Consider the following 22,995-nt stretch of genomic DNA (forward strand, 5'->3'; position numbering starts at 1 on the left):
GGACAGGACCCACTAGCCCTTTGGGGAGACAGAGGGAGAGTTTGCCAGCACACACCAAAAGCGCTATAATGTATATAACAACCCTAGAAGGTGTTGTTTCTATATATGCGCTCTTAATATATAATTATATCGCCAATTTATGCCCCCCTTCTCTTTTAACCCTGTTTCTGTAGTGCAGTGCAGGGGAGAGTGGGAGCCTTCCTCACCAGCGGAGCTGATCAGGAAAATGGCGCCGTGTGCTGAGGAGAATAAGCTCCACCCCCTTTTCGGCGGGCTTTTCCTCCCGGTTTTTTAATAACTGGCCTGGGTTAAAATACATACATATAGCCTTAATGGCTATATGTGATGTATTTATTTGCCAAATAGGTATTTATATTGCTGCCCAGGGCGCCCCCAGCAGCGCCCTGCACCCTCCGTGACCGTGTCAGTGAGCCGTGTGACAACAATGGCGCACAGCTGCAGTGCTGTGCGCTACCTCTCTGAAGACTGTGAAGTCTTCTGCCGCCTGTTTCCGGACCTCCGTTCCGCCGTCTTTCTTCAGCGTCTGTAAGGGGGATCGGCGGCGCTGCTCCGGGACGAACCCCAGGCTGACCTGTGTTCCGACTCCCTCTGGAGCTCAGTGTCCAGTAGCCTAAGACTTCAATCCTCCTGCACGCAGGTGAGTTGCAAGTCTCTCCCCTAAGTCCCTCGTTGCAGTGATCCTGTCGCCAGCAGGAATCACTGATTAGAAACCTAAAAAAAACTTTACTAAACAGCTCCTTAAGAGAGCCATCCAGTTTGCACCCTTCTCGGACGGGCACAAAAACCTAACTGAGGCTTGGAGGAGGGTCATAGGGGGAGGAGCCAGTACACACCATGTGACCTAAAAAGCTTTTTAGATGTGCCCTGTCTCCTGCGGAGCCCGCTATTCCCCATGGTCCTGACGGAGTCCCCAGCATCCACTTAGGACGTTAGAGAAAACAGGATACCACAGGCTGCTCCTACTGTACAATAATAATAACAGGACACCACAGGCTGCTCCCCCTGTATAATAATAATAATAATAATAATCAGACACCACTGGCTGCTGCCCCTGTATTATAATAATAATAATAATAATAATAATAATAACTGTACACCACAGGCTGCTTCTCCTGTATAATAATAATAATAACAAGACGCCACAGGCTGATACTTCTGTATTATAATAATAATAACAACAAAAACAACAACAGGACACCACAGGCTGCTCCCCCTGTAGAGTAGGATGCCACAGGCTGCTCCTCCTGTCTATTATGACAACACAGGATGCTACCCCTGTATATTATTGCAACACAGGCTGCTCCTACTGTATACTATGACAACACAAGATGTTACCCCTGTATATTATCACAACACAGGCCACTCCCCCTGTATACTATTGACAGCACGGGATGCTACCCCTGTATATTATGACAACACAGGCTGCTCCTCCTGTGTACATTGACAACACAGGCCGCTCCCCGTGTACAGCTCAATGCCACAGGTCACAACACCTGCAATGTCCCGTGTATAGAATTACGGTAACAGTGTGGTCTTGTGCCACATGTATTACGGTAACGGCACGGTCCGCGCCACATGTATTACGGTAACGGCACGGTCCGCGCCACCTGTATTACGGTAACGGCGGGGTCTGCGCCACTTGTATTTTGGTAACCACGGGGTCTGCCCCAAATGTATTACCACAACGGCGGGGTCTGTGCCACCTGTATTATGGTAACGGTGGGGTCTGCGCCTCCTGTATTACGGTAATGGCGGGGTCTGCGCCACTTGTATTTTGGTAACCGCAGTGTCTTGTGCCTGCTGTATTACGGTAATGGCGGGGTCTGCACCACCTGTATAACGGTAACGGCGGAGTCTGCGCCACCTGTATAACGGTAACGGCGGGGTCTGCGCCACCTGTATTACGGTAACGGCGGGGTCTGCGCCACCTGTATTACGGTAACGGCGGATTCTGTGCCACCTGTATTATGGCAACGGCGGGGTCTGCGCCACCTGTATTACGGTAACGGCGGGGTCTGCGTCACCTGTATTACGGTAACGGCGGATTCTGTGCCACCTGTATTATGGAAACGGCGGGGTCTGCGCCACCTGTATTACGGTAACGGCGGGGTCTGTGCCACCTGTATTATGGTAACGGTGGGGTCTGCGCCTCCTGTATTACGGTAATGGCGGGGTCTGCGCCACCTGTATAACGGTAACGGCGGGGTCTGCGTCACCTGTATTACGGTAACGGCGGAGTCTGCGCCACCTGTATAACGGTAACGGCGGGGTCTGCGCCACCTGTATTACGGTAACGGCGGGGTCTGCGCCACCAGTATTACGGTAACGGCGGATTCTGCGCCACCTGTATTATGGTAACAGCGGGGTCTGCGCCACCTGTATTACGGTAACGGCGGGGTCTGCGTCACCTGTATTACGGTAACGGCGGATTCTGAGCCACCTGTATTATGGTAATGGCGGGGTCTGCGCCACCTGTATTACGGTAACGGCGGGGTCTGCGCCACCTGTATTACGGTAACGGCGGAGTCTGCGCCACCTGTATTACGGTAACGGCGGGGTCTGCGTCACTTGTATTACGGTAACGGCGGGGTCTGCGCCACCTGTATTATGGTAACGGCGGGGTCTGCGCCACCTGTATTACGGTAACGGCGGGGTCTGCGTCACCTGTATTACAGTAACGGCGGATTCTGTGCCACCTGTATTACGGTAACGGAGGGGTCTGCGCCACCTGTATTACGGTAACGGCGGGGTCTGTGCCACCTGTATTATGGTAACGGTGGGGTCTGCGCCTCCTGTATTACGGTAACGGCGGGGTCTGCGCCACCTGTATAACGGTAACGGCGGGGTCTGCGTCACCTGTATTACGGTAACGGCGGAGTCTGCGCCACCTGTATAACGGTAACGGCGGGGTCTGCGCCACCTGTATTACGGTAACGGCGGGGTCTGCGCCACCTGTATTACGGTAACGGCGGGGTCTGCGTCACCTGTATTACGGTAACGGCGGGGTCTGCGCCACCTGTATTACAGTAATAGGACACTAGAGTGTCAGACACCTGTACAGGGATAATGCAGCACCAGAGGCTGCTCCAGCTGCACTATAACAAGGCACCAGAGGCTGCTCCCCCTGTAGTACAGAACCTGACACCAGAGCTGCTCAGCCTATAGAATAATAATAATAATAATAATAATAATAATATCATTACCTGCTGCCAGACACAGCAATGGCTGCTCTCTGCTCCTGCTGCCTTGTGGGAATGATAGAAGGAAGGCGGAGCTCAGACCAGGGGAAAATGGCCGCCGCTCCCGACGTCACTACAAACTATTGCTGCTGCCAGACTGGTCTACAAGAAAATGGCCGCCGGCATACTGCACTGAGGACAGAGGACGGGCCTGTGGGCGGGGTGTAGGAGGGAAGGGTCCAATCACCAGGAAGCATCCTGCGCCAATCATGCCCTACTTCCTGCCTTTGCGTTCCACCTTACTTCCGGGTTGTGCGGTCCACATGCAGGAAGTGACTTTTCATCGACTGCTGCAGCCTCCCAGTGTCCGTGGAGATCAGGTAATGGCGTCTTACTGTACAGGGGGAGCAGCCTGTGGTGTCCTGTTATTATTATTATACAGGGGGAGCAGCCTGTGGTGCCCTGATATTATTATTATTATTATACTGGGGGAGCAGCCTGTAGTGTCCTGTTATTATTATACAGGGGGAGCAGCCTGTAGTGTCGCTATTTTTATTATTATACAGGGGGAGCAGCCTGTGGTGTCCTGTAGTAGTTGTTGTTATTATTATTATTTTACAGAACAAGCAGCCTGTGATGTCCTGTTATTATTATTATTATTATTATTATTATTATACACATACCTCCCAACTGTCCCGATTTTCGCGGGACAGTCCCGTTTTTTGGGGACTGTCCCACTCGTGGGCCGCAGTGTCCCGCGGTGGGGAAGGGGGGCAGTTGGGAGGCTCTGTCTCTCGCTGCCCTGCTTAGCATACGCACAGCGTCTATTCATTGGAGACAGAGGGAGACGGGGCATGCCAGCAGCTCACAGAGCGCTGGGCATGCCCCTTCAGTGACGAAAACGGGAAGTGGCTCGCGATCGCGGGTCCCCCCGAGAAGCCACACCCCCTTTCCATAGGCCACGTCCCCTTTTACGCTTTGCCGCGCGTGTGTCCCTCTTTAAAGAAGAGACAAGTTGGGAGGTATGTTATACAGGTTGAGCAGCCTGTGGTGTCCTGTTATTATTATACAGGGGGAGCAGCCTGTAGTGTCCTGTTATTATTTAGAGGAAGTAGCCTGTGGTGTCTTTTTATTATTATTATTATTATACAGGGGGAGCAGCCTGTGGTGTCCTGTTGTTGTTGTTATTATTATTATTATACAGGCGGAGCAGCCTGTCGTGTCCTTTTATTATTATTATTATTATTATTATTATTATTATACAGAGGGAGCAGCCTGTGGTGTGTTTTTATTGTTGTTGTTATTAATATAATAATAATAATAATAATAATAATAATACAGGGGGAGCGGACTGTGGTGTCCTATTATTATTATTTAGAGGGAGCAGCCTGTGTTGTCCTGTTGTTGTTGTTTTTGTTGTTGTTATCACCATCATCATCATTATTATTATTATTATTATTATTATTATAATACAGGGGGAGCAGCCTTTGGTGTCCTGTTATTGTAATACAGTAGTAGCAGCCTGTGGGGTCCTGTTATTATTATAATAAAGGAGGAGCAACCTGTGGAATCCAGTCATTATTATACAGGAGGAGCAGCCTGTGGAATACAGTTATTATTATTATTATTCAGAGGGAGCAGCAGCCTGTGGTGTCCTGTAATTATAATAAAGGGGGAGTAGCCTGTGGTGTCCTGTTAATAAAGACATATGTTATTATTTTTATACTGGGCTGCAGCCTTTTGTGTCGTTGTTGTTGTTGTTATTATTATTATTATTATTAATAATTTTATTATATGAAATTGTGGGGTTTGAAAATATTGCTCAAATTCTAGGATATATTAAGGCAGAGACCATAATATCCCTGGCATGTGTAACAGATGCTAATTGGAGCAGTATGAAGCAAATGTATATCATACTCCTGGCAGTGTCACAGTGACATCACATATCTATAGTAATAATACATGGACATGACTGGGGAGGTAAGGGGATCTGGGAGTATCACTTGTCGAAGTCAGAAAAATGTCTCAATGCACACTGCCATATTTGCACCGCACACTGGTCCGTGCTGCGCATGCGTATGCTCTCCCGTGGAAGCGCATACCCGCAATAGCGTGCACTCGCACGCGCAGTATGCGCATTTACGGTAGAGTTTATGTGATCGTAGCGTGCGACTCATTCGTTACAAAAGTTCACAATTAATGTCGTTTATAGATCATGTTCCCCTCAATAGTTTCTGTAAGTTTGGTTTAGATAGAATGTCCCTGAGCGGAGGAATCCCTCTTTGTATTGCACGAAGGGTCTAACAGGAGTCATACAGCAGTGTTTGATACCCATCGGAAGAGTATTTAATTAGCAATATTCCGGTGTTGGTTTGGAGCGTATTAATCGCTCGTGCGAATAGTTATGAACATAAGAAGTTTATGTCCATTTCTATTATTTACCCATACTCAGGTATGCGGCGGGAAACCCAGTTTCCCACCCACCTGAGCCGTTTAAACTCAGCACAGCCCACCTGTATGAATCAACCTATGACCTTTGGTTACAGTACAGGGCCGAATTCCTGTGTCCAATAAACTGAAGGATTGTAGGACCAGGAGATTGCATTGTGTGTGGGGCATAAATAGGCAGGCCGACCACATCCAGCGCTCACTCTCTCATCAACGGTTATCTGCTGATAATCGGGAGCTGGATATCGAGGCGCAGGCGATCATACCCTTTGTGCGTAAGTTCTCTCCGTAATCATTGTCTTTCTGTGAGCCAATTCCTCTCTCTCTCTCTGTGTCTATTTCTCTCTCTCTATTTTCTCTTTTCTCTCGTAACTCCCCTAGACTAAACTTTATAGTATTGTATTGTATTGTGTTAGGCCAGGATAGTATTGTAGTTTATCCCTTAGTTAGGTGTTTGGTTAGGAAGGCTTTGTTATATTGTAGTGTATCATTTGTACTGTGTTACTCTTTTACAAGTATACTAGATATAATACAGATAATAGGCTTTGGAACCCTAAAACAGTATCTGTGTATTTACTATAGTGTTAAGTGTTCACTTGAGCGTCGGTGACGCTCAAACAGCTTTGTAGGTAGTCAGGCTACACAAAGTTGCATTTACACCCTGTATTCACATTAAGGTATATAGCGCATTACATTGTTAAAAGGTTTAAATATAAAGGTATTGTGCTGTGAGCGTCTGCACCGCTGGTGACCTCCTCGTGGTCTCGAGCGTACGCTACGTTACAGCGAATCTTTCCCCTAGACATAACCAATAACGTGTCCTGTGATCGCTGGGCCGTGAGCGAACGTGACGCTTGAGCGTCTCGCCTACGGCTGAGCGATCGTTACGCAAATAGCGTACCATTACGGTATTTCTTAAGTAAACAGCGTACAGTGTTCTTAGCTTCATAAGGGTTGTTTATACGACATAGGAATTTAGCATTGTCAATTGCGGGCTCGCCCGGTCCTTTTCACATCTGCACTAGGTAGATCAGCAGACATTATCCCCCAGCAAAAGGGTGGGAGGTTGTCTCGCAGTTGCTGACGGGATAAGCGTCTGCTTCACTTAGGTAAAGAGTGCTGAAGGAATCCGGTAACCGGAAGTAAGAACAAAACGCTTGTCTTTTAAAAAACTGTTTATTTGTCTTTTGTCTTGCGTACGCACGCATATATCTGCATTTCTGTTCCATTTTTCGTATATCACTATTCCTGTTTGCCAAATTTTATAGTTGATAGAAAGTGCTAAAAGGAGATTTGCTGTTATTTAATAAATAGAGGTAATAGTTAAAGAATAGAACAACACACGGCTTGTCCGAGAGACGAGGCAGCCAGTGTGCAGTGTGGATTGCGGTAGATGATCAGGGATCATCTACATTGATAAAATATATATTGTGTTACGGTGGATCCTTTGCATTGCGTACACGTGTCGCTAACAAAGACTAGCGTACGCAATCCGAAAGGCAGACGCACGCAGCGTACATTACGCAACGTAGCGTCTGGTTACGCCCACGTAGCTCAAGTTGTGATAAAGTTGAATTAGCGCAAAAGCGATAAGTAGCGCAAAAGCGATAAGTGGCGCAAAGGCGATAAGTAACGCACAGCGGTAGATAACGCGACGCGGTAAATAACGCAAATCTATTTTTGGAAAATCTGAAATTTAGTTTAACAGATCCTGCTCCTAATTGGTAACACTCTTGGCCTGAAGACAATTTCTGCGCAGAAATAGATATAGAAACAAAAGTGTACATGTGTTGAGTGAGTGTGTTTTGTATACAAAAGTTTATATAACTTTAAGGTGGAACCAAAAGGAAAGTCGGGTACTCGTTAAGGAACATACGTGTAAGTGACATATACGGTGGCCAGGGAGGCATCTCTGGTTAAATAAATATTTGAGCATTAGAGTATAGCGGACCATAAGGTGTAACAAGACCAGGAGGTCATAAGGTAACAAGACCAGGAGGTCATAAGGTAACAAGACCAGGAGGTCATAAGGTAAAAAGGTCCGCTATAAAAGTCCAGTGGCACAACGCCTGGGGTGTTGGTGCAGAACCCATATAGGCCATTAAGCTCTGGCTGAAGGAATTCGCAGCCGAAATTTTCGATTCCACTGGTCGCTCCGCACATAAGATTAGTTGCTTATGTGCTGAACGATTGTACCGCACGTAATTGTGTGCATTGGTAAACCTGACCGGTACTATTTGTGTACGAAGGTCATAAACGCTATTTGTACATTCTGACGTGATTTGTGTAATTTTTTATTTTTGGAAGGGAAGTTCGCTGGTCACTCAGGAACTATCTAACAACCCCAACGTTTACTGGAAAGAGTAAGTGTCCTGCGGGTATCCCTCATATGTTCCAGTAAACTGAAGGTTCCATAGGGGCCCTGTATCGAGTACGCCAGCACCACGTCGGTGTGATCAGGTCGTATTGGTCGAGGTGGGCGAGTGAGTGGGGTACTCGGTAAACCGCCACCGCCGGCCTACTGCGGAGTAATTTGGTTGTCTGTAAAGGCTTGCTGAAAACCTTGATACAGAAAATCCAAGGAGGACTAAGCAACACCTACAGACGATGGGGGCCAGTTGCTCAGGTAGGGGGCGATCAACCCTGGTTCAGGTTGATTCTGTGAACCGACCAGTTGGGTCGGCACGATATGTAATGTGTGAAAAATATGGAATTCACACCGAATCTTTATGTGATGAATGGGAGAGAATGACTGTACAAGACAGGGACAAGTTCCCAAGAATAGGTAGCTTCAGTCCGGAAGTGTTACAAAATTTAAGGAGGAGGATATGTCTCGTAAAACCAACAAAGAGACGAATTCAGCATTATGATTATTTACAGTTGTGGCACCAGGAAGGTGAGATACAGAGAGGTTTGGCTCTGGCGGCAGGATCTGGGGCAGTCAGGAAGTTGATTGCCACAGCTCCTCCTCCACCATATATTGCAGGAGAGAAGTTGATTGCGGAGAGAAACGCACTGGGTTGTAAAACACAAACTCTTAGTAACAATGTAAATGTTAATGATGTTAACCAAATAACTCATGCAAGTATTAACCCGTGCAAGTTGTACCCTGTTTTGAACCTTCCTCAGGAGTGTGAACAAGAAGACGATTCGGCAACGATTTCAGCGCTCTCTCTAGCGGCCACCATAGCAGAGACCACAGTAGGCACAGCACCACCCACGAGATTAGTGAAGGCCCCTAGCGGAGGGATAGGTGAGGTCGTGTCAGCGGGTAAGTACGGCACCATGCATTACACTGAAACAATTGTACCACAAGTTGTAGAATCTACACAGAATGAAGTTGTTAGAATTGCTCCTGTAAAGGTGATAGTAGTTCCCAATGGGAAAACAGATGCATCAGGAGTCACACCCGTCAGGAACATTGCCATGTATTGCCCGTTAACTAGAATGGAATTGAGGACCATAGTGTCTGAATTCCCAGACCCCAGAAAGGATTTAGTGGCAAGCCAAAAATACATCAGGGATTTAGGAAACACTTTAGAGCCCAATAATAAGGATTGGCAGATAGTGTTAAGAGCTTGCTTACCTCCCAGTGTCGACTCAGTTAAATTCTTAGCTGATTGTCTATTAGATAAAGATGTACCACTTACAGATGTGTACGACCAGGATAATGTAAAAAGGATAAATTTACAGCTAAAAGAATATTTCCCAGCCGTTGCTAAATGGAATAAACTATTTTCCATCAAACAAAAAGAGTCTGAAACGGCAGCAGAATATTTCCACCGGGCATTATCAGAAATGGCAAAATACACTGGTATAGAAGACATAAAGACCAACCCAAACCATCGAGAAGTAGCAGTATCTGTACTGATGGATGGTTTGAAAGAAACATTAAAGGCTAGGGTACAGACCACGCAGCCATGCTGGCGAGGTCTGTCAGTGTCCACTTTGAGAGAGGCTGCTGTTGATCACGACAAAAACATCACTAGGCACAGGGAGTCGCAAAGTGATAAGTTGATGTCCGTAAGTATACAGGCGCTGACCACAAGGCAGCCTGCGTATGTACCACCGAATCCTGTGGATAAGGCAAGTATGATAACATGTTTTTCTTGTAACAAACCAGGACATTTTGCACGAGACTGTAGAGTAAGAAATGTACAAAGATCTTTTCAACCCCCTAGACAACAACACCACACACGACATTGGGAGCAGGGTCCACAGAGGCGGAGTTTTGAGCCACATACAGGGGAAACAAAAAGATATCCCCCAAACAGAGATTGGCATGCCTCTGGTAGTTCCCAGCTAACCCCCGCACAAGTAGTTGCTGCCAATGGGATTCAGGGCGGTCAGCATACCCAATAGGGGTGTGGCCATACCTGTAATCTGCAACCAGTTAAATTGATTGCCAGTCTTGGAAGCGAACCAGAGATTGCAATCAATGTGGCTGGTAAAACTTTAAACTTTCTTGTAGACACAGGGGCGGCCAAGTCAGTGATAAATTCGACAGTGGGCATGAGAACCACTGGTAGGACAGTTCCAGCCATGGGAGTAACAGGAGTAGTCCAGCATTACCCTGTTAGCAAACCAGCAGAGATTACAATAGGACCTTTGCATACCAAGCATTCCTTTTTGCTGGCTGCATCGGCACCTACCAATCTCCTGGGAAGAGACTTACTATGTAAAATGGGTTGCGTCATTTATTGTACTCCTGAAGGTGTATTCTTGGACATACCTGAGAATCACGCTCAAGAAGTACGAGATATGTTAGACTCCCCATCAAAATTAATGTCACATTCCATTATGACAAATAGGAATCCATCCCAGGTAGAAGAGATGACATCTCAGATACCAGATTCACTTTGGACAAAAGATGGACAAGACACTGGATTAATGGCAAACGTAGCTCCAGTAGTAGTGCAAGTAAAAGATGGTAGGATAGCTCCAAAAATCCCACAGTATCCTCTGAAGCCAGAGGTGGAGTTAGGAGTTTTTCCCGTAATAGAGCGCTTGCTACAACAGGGCATTCTAGTAAGAACGTCCAGCACAGCAAATAGTCCCATCTTCCCTGTTAAAAAGAGTGGGGGGAGGGGTTACAGGCTAGTGCAGGATCTAAGGGGGATTAACAAAATAGTCGAGAGTCAGTTCCCCGTAGTGCCTAATCCAGCTGTCATCCTAATGCAAATTCCTCCCACTGCCAAATTTTTCACTGTTATTGACCTCTGCTCCGCTTTCTTTTCGGTACCTCTGCACCCTGACAGTCAATATTTGTTTGCATTCACATACAGAGGAGTCCAATACACGTGGACTCGATTACCCCAAGGTTTCATAGATAGTCCAAGTATATTTTCTCAGGCTTTGCATGATTGTTTACAGTCTTTTCAACCAGAAAGTGGATCAGTGTTGATACAGTATGTGGATGATCTACTACTGTGTTCTGATTCATTGGAGGCATCCCTGAAAGATACGAAACAGCTCCTGTTTCATCTTTCAGACACAGGTCACAAGGTCTCCAAAGACAAGTTGCAATTATGCCAAGCTAAGGTAAAATATTTGGGACACTGTCTAACACAAGGACTGAGACACCTGACCGCTGATAGAATCCAAGCCATTAGAGACATGACACTACCACAAACCCAGCAACAGATCAGAACGTTTTTAGGAATGTGTGGGTATTGCCGTAATTGGATCCCAGGGTTTTCCATATTGGCACTACCTCTGCAGGAAATGGTCTCCTCAAACAAACCTGATCGGATTTCGCATACAGACGAATCTGAAACGGCATTTGAGAGACTCAAACAGTGTCTAACGCAGGCACCTGCACTAGGTATGCCAGACTATGGGAAACCCTTTGAACTATACGGAACAGAAAGTGCTGGGTGCGCAGCAGGTGTACTAACACAAAAACACGGTGACGCCAGCAGGCCAGTTGCATACTACAGCGCTCAGCTAGATACGGTAGCGCGGTCCCTCCCCACATGCTTGCGTAGCGTTGCGGCGATAGCATTGCTAGTGACGAAAAGCGAAGATGTCGTGCTAGGCCACAACCTCACAATCCATACACCACATGCAGTATCTGCCTTATTAAATTCTGCCCAAACCAGACATGTCTCATCAGCAAGGTTTACGAGATGGGAATTGGCATTAATGGCCCCAGTAAACATCACCATAAGGAGATGCAGCGCATTAAACCCTGCAACATTTCTCCCAGGTGTGCCTGGACAGGCACAAAGGGTGGGAGGTGAGAGTGATGGGGAAGGAGGATTTTATACAAAGGAGGATGCACATGATTGTATGGAATATTTGACCCAAAATTTTACCGCAAGGCCTGACATCAGTGACAATCCACTAGAAGATGCAGAACTCACGTTCTACACGGACGGTAGTTGTCACAGACAGTCAGACTCGGGAGACTTGTGTACTGGATACGCAGTCGTAGATGACCAAGACACCATAGAAGCGGAACCGCTAGGCCCACCTCACTCAGCCCAGGTTGCTGAACTGGTCGCCCTAACCAGAGCATGTGAATTGGCTAAGGGTAAGTCTGCCAATATCTACACCGATTCTAGATACGCGTTCGGGGTAGTCCATGATTTCGGAGCCCTATGGCGGCTCAGAAATTTCATGACGGCAGCTGGCACACCGATAGCGCATGCAGCGTATATAAAAAGGCTTCTAACAGCGATACAGGAACCCGACAGAGTGGCTGTTATCAAATGTAAAGCACATACGTATAGCCAAGACCCAGTATCCCTTGGTAACAGCCGAGCAGACGAAGCTGCAAAGCTTGCAGCTGCTACCCCCATACGGACAGACACCACACAGTTGATGGTATTTAATACCATCAACACACAGAAGTTGTGTGAGATGCAGAGTTTGTGTTCCACTCAAGAGAGAGCAGTCTGGAAGGCAAAGGGATATGGCCAGGAGCCCTCAGGGCTCTGGACGGATGGACATGGTAAACCAGTGGCCCCCAGGGCATACCTTCCATGTCTGGCTGAAGCAGCTCACGGGCTGACTCATCTAGGCAAGGAGGGGATGTGCAAATTGGTAAGAGCATACTGGTGCGCCCCAGGATTCTCCTCTCATGCTGGTAAAAGAGCAATGTCATGCCTTACCTGTCTGAGAAAGAATATTGGAAAGGCAATACCTACAGAACCCTCCCATATCCCACCTGCCGGCGGCCCTTTCCAAGTAATACAAATTGACTTCATCCAATTACCCCCATGTAGAAATTTGAAGTATGTACTTGTTTGCATAGATGTTTTCTCGAATTGGGTAGAAGCTTTTCCAGCAGCTACAAACACTGCTATGTTTACAGCTAAGAAAATCGTGCAGGAATTTGTATGTAGATATGGTATCCCTAGAATCATTGAAAGTGATAGGGGTACCCATTTTACAGGTGATGTCTTTCAAGGAATGTGTAAGTTGATGGGAATTGATAGCAAGCTGCACACTCCGTACCGTCCACAGGCGAGTGCGAAGGTCGAGAGAGTGAACAGCACTATTAAAAATAAATTGAGTAAAGTAATGGCAGAGACAGGATTGACATGGCCAGAAGCTTTACCCATTGTTTTATATAGCATCAGAACCACTCCCAGGTCCCCTCTTAATCTGTCTCCTTTTGAAATTCTGTTTGGTCGACAACCGCATGTCATGATTAACCCTCAGGATGATTTGAAATGTAACAATGAAGTAACTGTAAAGTACTTGATTAACATGAGTAAGCAGTTGAGGAGTCAAAATGATAATCTGAAGTTGGTGATTCCTGATTTACCAGATAGTAATTGTCATGACATTGAACCTGGGGATTATGTAATGATACGAAATTTTCTACGCTCAGGTTGTCTTATTGATAGATGGGAAGGACCATACCAGGTCTTATTGACTAGCACCACAGCATTGAAGGTTGCTGAGAGAGAGACTTGGGTCCATTCATCCCACTGCAAGAAGGTTGCTGACCCAGAGAAGTCCCGTGATAAGGAACAGACGGTAGAGGTTGTATCACTGGAGTGTCTGTTCCAGGAGGACTGAGGCGGCACCTGAGCCTTGAAGATCGAAAGCAGTTGTCGACTCCCTTCTCCCTTTTATTGTTTTTCTCCACTTCCCATCCCTTCTCCCTTGATATTTCTTTTTCCCCTTTCTCATTCTTCTCCATTTCCTCCTCAAAGATGGACTTGCCCAAAGAGACTGTGATCCGGATTTTGATGTTAACCATGATGTTGACCAGAGCAGTCTGTTCCGGCGAGAGTACCATAGAGGTCGAGAGAGGTTCTGGAATGGGTTCCGATTATGATGATGGAGGCGTAGTTTTCCAAGATCAACCAATCCAACAAGCAAAGGCGAGTATCAGAAAACGATCCGATAGAAGAAATTGTGATGGATTGTTAGCTGAGGAAAATTGTATCTGTAGGCTCTGTGGTAATCTGGTTGAAGATGGATGCATAAAGCAATGCCAATCTAGTTTTAATATCCATATGGACCGGCATCCATTGAGTGACTATCACTCTCTAGTGGGTAACGTGTTGAACCAAACAGATTGTTGGGTATGCTCTCAAGTACCTCAGGGTCACAGCAAATCAGGGCTAGTACCATTTCCTTTAACGTTAGGGGAAGTACTTGAGCTAAGTGGTGGGAGACCGGTGGACCGGAGGTTTAACATCTCCAGCCCTCCTAGTTTGAAGCTCCACCAATACCATGTGGATAGGTCCCTCTTATGTTTTAACATCTCCAATCCTAGAAAACCGGGAAATTGGGAAGTGTCATGGAGCAACCTTACCATGACCTTTTCACACAGAGCAGATAGAATGCCTACAGATACAGAGCTTGTACGCCACATAGCCAGTAGAGGAAAATCTTTCCGGTATAGGTATACCTTAGGAAATAGAATTACTAAAGTTGGAGAGGTATCACCAGGATACTGTGCACATATCGTACAAACCGATACATGTATTAGACAGATGGAAGAATTAGGGTCAGGAGATTTCACCTGGAAGGTTTATAACATGGTCATGTCCTTCTCCGTCCCTTATGTTCTCCCCGATGATGCATATTTCATATGCGGGAGAAAGGCGTACAAGTGGCTTGCCCCAAACTCTGAAGGATTGTGTTATATTGGAAAAGTATTGCCTGAAGTGATGACTGTAACACATGACAAAATGAAAGACATACACCATGGTGCCCAAGCTCCTTATACTCACACTCACTACGAACACCGAGTTAAAAGACAACTGTCAGAAAGGTTAGAGCATCCGGCCTCTGATCTTATCCATGAATCCACCGGGATTCAGGTTCTGGTAGCGTTAGATTTCACTCGTACCGCTCGAGGAGTGATGAATTATAAATACATTTCCGCACTCGCCAATTTGTTAGATAATATCACTGAAATGTATGATGACACGTTTAGATACACTGGAAGAGAACTTCAAGCTTACAAAACAGAACTAGTTCAGCATAGGATGGTTCTTAATTACCTTACAGCAGTAACAGGCGGATATTGTGTTACATTGGCAACACAGTACGGTATAAAGTGTTGCACGTATATCACAAATAACACCGAGGATCCGGTAGAGGTCATAGACCAAAAGATGGACGATATTCTGCAATTAAAGTGGGAATTTCGTCGGAAACACAATCTCACCCTTGCTGCTGTAGGTAATGAGCTGACTGGTTGGGTGTCATGGTTGAACCCGCGAAATTGGTTCTCCGGTTTGGGAGAATGGGCTCAAGGAATCATAATGGATGTTGGAAAGTTTCTCCTGTGTATCTTAGGTGTCGTTATATCTATTGGATTGATATTTAGATGCGGGCAGGCTTTGATGAGGTGTAAACAAAGTACGAAAGTGATGAGCTTGAGGAGTGAGGAAACTGTAATTAACCTGGATTTGATTTATGACCCAATGCTAGAAACCATGACGTAATGATGTAATGAGTATACGGTCCGTCTTTCACCCATTTCTATGTTTTCCTCCGAGGTACAAAGACCCACGTAGACGAAGGACCTGATGAGCCAAGGGGCCGACAACGGAAAGATGGAAAGAAGAAGAGCAGACGACCTGATAAACAAGATTTTGATGGACAATGCCATGGGTACCCCAGTTTCCCTAGGAACTTTAAAATCACGCTAGCCCAACATTTTTTGTAAATCCATGGACGTTGTTTGCTTTACTCACGATTTATGAGCAAAAGCACAAAGAAGAAGACTGCAATCAAACGACACCAATCAAGACCTCAATCGACGAACGTACATTAACCTGACATAGAATATCATTGCATTTTTCGTAAGTGTTCTTTATCTTCATCTCTGCAACCCTCAGGTAATAACACACATAGTCGATAGGGAATACAGGCACAGATAGCAGCAACCACATACCCCCCCAATTCATGTATCATCAACTAAAATGTGCATCCCCATTGTGTTACAACCACAGCCGAAATGAGCTCGGTAGAGTTTGACAGCCCATCCACAGACCTGTACCACAGGATAAGAAGGAATTCAAATGTATACTTCGCAATACCTCGAAGCTTGATTTACCACACGTACGGCACGATGATACATGACCCCCCCAAACATGGACTCATACACACATGCTCCTGCTTTCTCACTAGGTCATACTCTCTTCACACCTACTCCATTCTTCCTCCTTTCCCCACCATGGAAATCAATTAACCCCTGACTTACATTTTTCTCCTTAAATATTTTGTGGCAGTTATTATTGACTGCCAAAGGGTGGACTGTCGAAGTCAGAAAAATGTCTCAATGCACACTGCCATATTTGCACCGCACACTGGTCCGTGCTGCGCATGCGTATGCTCTCCCGTGGAAGCGCATACCCGCAATAGCGTGCACTCGCACGCGCAGTATGCGCATTTACGGTAGAGTTTATGTGATCGTAGCGTGCGACTCATTCGTTACAAAAGTTCACAATTAATGTCGTTTATAGATCATGTTCCCCTCAATAGTTTCTGTAAGTTTGGTTTAGATAGAATGTCCCTGAGCGGAGGAATCCCTCTTTGTATTGCACGAAGGGTCTAACAGGAGTCATACAGCAGTGTTTGATACCCATCGGAAGAGTATTTAATTAGCAATATTCCGGTGTTGGTTTGGAGCGTATTAATCGCTCGTGCGAATAGTTATGAACATAAGAAGTTTATGTCCATTTCTATTATTTACCCATACTCAGGTATGCGGCGGGAAACCCAGTTTCCCACCCACCTGAGCCGTTTAAACTCAGCACAGCCCACCTGTATGAATCAACCTATGACCTTTGGTTACAGTACAGGGCCGAATTCCTGTGTCCAATAAACTGAAGGATTGTAGGACCAGGAGATTGCATTGTGTGTGGGGCATAAATAGGCAGGCCGACCACATCCAGCGCTCACTCTCTCATCAACGGTTATCTGCTGATAATCGGGAGCTGGATATCGAGGCGCAGGCGATCATACCCTTTGTGCGTAAGTTCTCTCCGTAATCATTGTCTTTCTGTGAGCCAATTCCTCTCTCTCTCTCTGTGTCTATTTCTCTCTCTCTATTTTCTCTTTTCTCTCGTAACTCCCCTAGACTAAACTTTATAGTATTGTATTGTATTGTGTTAGGCCAGGATAGTATTGTAGTTTATCCCTTAGTTAGGTGTTTGGTTAGGAAGGCTTTGTTATATTGTAGTGTATCATTTGTACTGTGTTACTCTTTTACAAGTATACTAGATATAATACAGATAATAGGCTTTGGAACCCTAAAACAGTATCTGTGTATTTACTATAGTGTTAAGTGTTCACTTGAGCGTCGGTGACGCTCAAACAGCTTTGTAGGTAGTCAGGCTACACAAAGTTGCATTTACACCCTGTATTCACATTAAGGTATATAGCGCATTACATTGTTAAAAGGTTTAAATATAAAGGTATTGTGCTGTGAGCGTCTGCACCGCTGGTGACCTCCTCGTGGTCTCGAGCGTACGCTACGTTACAGCGAATCTTTCCCCTAGACATAACCAATAACGTGTCCTGTGATCGCTGGGCCGTGAGCGAACGTGACGCTTGAGCGTCTCGCCTACGGCTGAGCGATCGTTACGCAAATAGCGTACCATTACGGTATTTCTTAAGTAAACAGCGTACAGTGTTCTTAGCTTCATAAGGGTTGTTTATACGACATAGGAATTTAGCATTGTCACACTTATATCTATAGTAATAATACAGGGACATGACTGGTGAGGTGATGGGGTCTGGGATAGTCACTCTGACGTCACTTATATATATAGAAATAATACAGGGACATGACTGGGGAGGTGAGGGAGTCTGGGATAGTCACTCTGATGTCACTTATATATATAGAAATAATACAGGGACATGACTGGGGAGGTGAGGGGGTCTGGGAGAGTCACTTTGACATCACTTATATCTATAGTAATAATGCAGAGACATGTCTGCGGAGGTGAGGGGATCTGGGAATGTATCAGTGACATCACTTATATCTATAGTAATAATACAGGGACATGACTGGGGAGGTGAGGGGGACCTGGGAGTGTCACAGTGACAAGAGAAAGAATGTAGACTTCTTTGTGGGCGCACTCTTGTAAAGAAATATTGAGATATTCTCAAATAATAAAATGTAACTTTTATTACAAATGATTAACAATTTATTCAATCTCCTATGAACAAATAATGTCTCCTGCCACCTTTCCCTTGCCTGTCTCCTGCCGCCTTTCCCCTGCCTGTCTCCTGTCGCCTTTCCCCTGCCTGTCTCCTGCCGCCTTTCCCCTGCCTGTCTCCTGCCACCTTTCCCCTGCCTGTCTCCTGCCGCCTTTACCCTGCCTGTCTCCTGTCGCCTTTCCCCTGCCTGTCTCCTGCCACCCCCACCCTGCTGCCCACCTGCCTGTCTCTTGCCGCCTTTACCCTGCCTGTCTCCTGCCACCTTTCCCCTGCCTGTCTCCTGCCACCTTTCCCTTGCCTGTCTCCTGCCTGTCTCCTGCTGCCTTTCCACTGCCTGTCTCCTGCCGCCTTTCCCTTGCCTGTCTCCTGCCGCCTTTCCCCTGCCTGTCTCCTGCCGCCTTTCCCCTACCTGTCTCCTGCCGCCTTTCCCCTGCTTGTCTCCTGCCACCTTTCCCCTGCCTGTCTCCTGCCACCTTTCCCCTGCCTGTCTCCTGCAACCTTTTCCCTGCCTGTCGCCTGCAACCTTTTCCCTGCCTGTCGCCTGCAACCTTTTCCCTGCCTGTCGCCTGCAACCTTCTGCCTGTCTCCAGCAACCTTTCCCTTGCCTGTCTCCTGCCACCTTTCCCTTGCCTGTCTCCTGCCACCTTTCCCTTGCCTGTCTCCTGCCACCTTTCCCTTGCCTGTCTCCTGCCACCTTTCCCTTGCCTGTCTCCTGCAACCTTTCCCTGCCTGTCTCCTGCCGCCTTTGCTACACCATCGGCTGGATGTGTGGAACCTGACGTCACGGTGACTGTACGCTGCAGCTTCATGAATGAGGCCATGAAATTTCCCTCAGGAGACCCTGCTCTTCACAAACAAACCCCCCCCCTACACCACTTCATGGCTGCAGCCATACTCGTCTGACAACTCAGGACACATAGAGCACATGCTCCATACGGGTCGTGCCCATGAGCGTTGTACCGAACATCAGCTCATTGTGACTCCACCCACAATAGCGCTACACTCTAGATCAGGCCCACTATGCAGTACAGCCTTATGGGGCTGGGTCACCGGAACCTCAGAGACACTGACCAGGACTCTATGGCTGTGGGGAAATAGGAGACTTAATGACCACTCTATTCCACATTTACTATGTTACATGTGCAATATGTTTTATGTATTATATTTATTCTAAGGAACTCCAGCTGTGAGGAACGGAGTCTTTATTACACATCACATGTTCTGTATTCTCTCTGATTCACAGAGGATGGACAAGCACAGGAGTCACAGGACAGAGAGGATAATAAATATCACCCTGGAGATCATCTACCTGCTGACTGGGGAGGTGAGTGGATCTGGGAGCATCACAGTGACCTCATATCTATGGTAATAATACAGGGACATGACTGGGGAGGTGAGAAGATCTGGGAGTGTCACAGTGACATCACTTATATCTATAGTAATAATACAGGGACACGACTGGGATGGTGAGTGGATCTGGGAGCGTAACAGTGACCTTATATCTATAGTAATAATACAGGGATATGACTGGGGTGGTGAGTGGATCTGGGAGCATAACAGTGACCTTATATCTATAGTAATAATACAGAGACATGACTGGGGAGGTGATAGGATCTGTGAGCATCACTGTGACCTTATATCTATAGTAATAATTCAGGGACATGACTGGGGAGGTGAGGGAATCTGGGAGCATCACTGTGGCATCACTTTTATCTAAATTAATAATACAAGGACATGACTGGGGAGGTGTGGCGGATCTGGGAGTGTCACAGTGATGTCACTTATATCTATAGTAATAAAACAGGGACATGACTGGGGAGGTGAGGGTATCTGGGTGCGTCACTGTGACATCACTAATATCTATAGTCATAATACAGGAATATGACTGGGGAGGTGAGGGAATCGAAGCATCACTGTGAGGTAACATATCTATAGTAATAATACAGGGATGTCACTGGGGAGGTGAGGGGGTCTTAGAGCATCACAGGGACATCACTTATATCTATAGTAATAATACAGGGACATGACTGGGGAGGTGAGGGGATTTTGAAGCGTTACTGATAAGTAACTTATATCTATATTAATAATACAGGGACTTGACTGTGGAAGTGGGGGGATTTGGGATCGTCACAGTGACATCACTTATATCAACAGTAATAATACAGAGTCATGACTGGGGAGGTGAGGGGATCTGGGAACGTCACAGTGACATCACATATCTATAGTAATAATACAGAGACATGACTGGGGAGGTGATAGGATCTGTGAGCATCACTGTGACCTTATATCTATAGTAATAATTCAGGGACATGACTGGGGAGGTGAGGGAATCTGGGAGCATCACTGTGGCATCACTTATATCTAAATTAATAATACAAGGACATGACTGGGGAGGTGTGGCGGATCTGGGAGTGTCACAGTGATGTCACTTATATCTATAGTAATAAAACAGGGACATGACTGGGGAGGTGAGGGTATCTGGGTGCGTCACTGTGACATCACTAATATCTATAGTCATAATACAGGAATATGACTGGGGAGGTGAGGGAATCGAAGCATCACCGTGAGGTAACATATCTATAGTAATAATACAGGGATGTCACTGGGGAGGTGAGGGGTCTTAGAGCATCACAGGGACATCACTTATATCTATAGTAATAATACAGGGACATGACTGGGGAGGTGAGGGGATTTTGAAGCGTTACTGATAAGTAACTTATATCTATATTAATAATACAGGGACTTGACTGTGGAAGTGGGGGGATTTGGGATCGTCACAGTGACATCACTTATATCAACAGTAATAATACAGAGTCATGACTGGGGAGGAAAGGGGATCTGGGAACGTCACAGTGACATCACATATCTATAGTAATAATACAGAGACATGACTGGGGAAGTGAGGGGATCTGGGAGTGTCACAGTGGCATCACTTATATTTATAGTAATAATACAGGGACGTGACTGGGGAGGTATGGGGATCTGCGAGCAGTACAGTGATGTCACTTATATCTGTAGTAATTATACAGGGACATAACTGGGGAGAAAAGGGATCTGGGAGTGTCACAGTGACATCACATATCTATACTAATAATACAGTGACATGACTGGGGAGGTGAAGGGATCTGGGAGCATCACTTTGACGTCACATTTATCTATAGCAATAATACAGTGACATGACTGGGGAGGTGAGGGGATTTTGGAGCGTCACAGTGATATCACTTTTGTCTATAGTAATAATACAAAGACATGATTGGGAATGTGAGGGAATCTGGGAGTGTCACAGTGACATCACATATCTATAGTAATAATTCAGGGACATGACTGGGGAGGTGAGGCGATCTGGGTGCGTCACAGTGACATCACTTATATCTATAGTAATAATTCCGGGACATGACTGGGGAGGTGAGGGGATCTGGGAGTGTCACAGTGACATCACTTAGATCTATAGTAATAATACAGGGATATGAATGGGGAGGTGACGTGATCTGGGAGTGTCACAGTGACATCACTTTTATCTATAGTAATAATACAGGGACATGACTGGGGAGGTGAGAGGATCTGTGAATGTCACAGTGACATCACTTACATCTATCGTAATAATATAGAGACATGACTGGGGAGGTGAGGGGATCTGGGAGTGTCACAGTGACATCACATATCTATAGTAATAATACAGGGAAATAACTGTGGAGGTGTGGGAATCTGGGAGTTTCACAGTGACGTCACTTATTTCTATAGTAATAATACAGGGACATGACTGGGCAGGTGAGGGGATCTGTGAGCGTCACAGTGACATCACATATCTATAGTAATAATACAGTGACATGACTGGGGAGGTGAGGGGATCTTGGAGTTTATATATTGATATATGATGTCTCCACCATTACACAGGATTACACAATAGTGAAGAAGACATCCAATGAGTATGAGACACCCAGCAGCCATCCCCGTGTATCAGGAGGACTGAGTAGAACCCAGAGCCCAATCACGGTGCCTCCACCTCACTCACTGACACATGAGAGACACAATGACCAGAAGATCCTGGAACTCACCAACAAGATCATTCAGTTGCTGACTGGAAAGGTGACTGCTGGGAATGGGGCATTATACAGTAACAACAGGGGACGTGTCTGGACGATGACTGGAGAGGTGACTGCTGGGAATGGGGCATTATACAGTAACACCAGGGAATGTGTCTGGGTGATGACTGGAGAGGTGACTGTTGGGAATGGGGCATTATACAGTAACACCAGGGGACGTGTCTGGGTGATGAATGGAGAGGTGACTGCTGGGAATGGGTCATTCTACAGTAACACCAGGGGACATGTCTGGGTGATGACTGGAGAGGTGACTGCTGGGAATGGGGCATTATACAGTAACACCAGGGGATGTGTCTGGGTGATGACTGGAGAGGTGACTGCTGGGAATGGGACATTATACAGTAACACCAGGGGATGTGTCTGGGTGATGACTGTATCACTGTGTGTGTCAGGTTCCTATAAGGTTTCAGGATGTCACTGTCTATGTCTCCATGCAGGAGGGGGAGTATATAGAGGAACACAGGGGTCTGTACAAGGACATGATGATGGAGAATCACCGGCCCCTCACATCACTGGGTAAGAGGAGACTGTCATGTATTGTACAGGGGAGAGCAGGTATGGGGGCCCCCTATATACACACATCATCTGATAATCACATTTAT

At 46.3% G+C, this 22,995-nt stretch overlaps 1 protein-coding gene across 1 annotated transcript in view; it reads left to right on the forward strand.

The window, feature by feature from the left end:
- The first annotated feature begins 3,504 nt into the window (after window positions 1–3,504).
- LOC134984503 (zinc finger protein 585A-like) overlaps window positions 3,505–22,995 on the forward strand; it is a 593,603-nt gene continuing 574,112 nt past the window's right edge. The window contains exons 1-4 of the mRNA XM_063950074.1: window positions 3,505–3,580; window positions 19,534–19,614; window positions 22,185–22,376; window positions 22,831–22,909. Coding sequence (XP_063806144.1) covers window positions 3,524–3,580; window positions 19,534–19,614; window positions 22,185–22,376; window positions 22,831–22,909 — 409 coding nt within the window. The 5' untranslated portion in view covers window positions 3,505–3,523. The remainder of the gene's footprint in view (window positions 3,581–19,533; window positions 19,615–22,184; window positions 22,377–22,830; window positions 22,910–22,995) is intronic.

This window comes from Pseudophryne corroboree (genome assembly GCF_028390025.1).
Source record: "Pseudophryne corroboree isolate aPseCor3 chromosome 3 unlocalized genomic scaffold, aPseCor3.hap2 SUPER_3_unloc_6, whole genome shotgun sequence".
NCBI classification, from domain to species: domain Eukaryota; kingdom Metazoa; phylum Chordata; class Amphibia; order Anura; family Myobatrachidae; genus Pseudophryne; species Pseudophryne corroboree.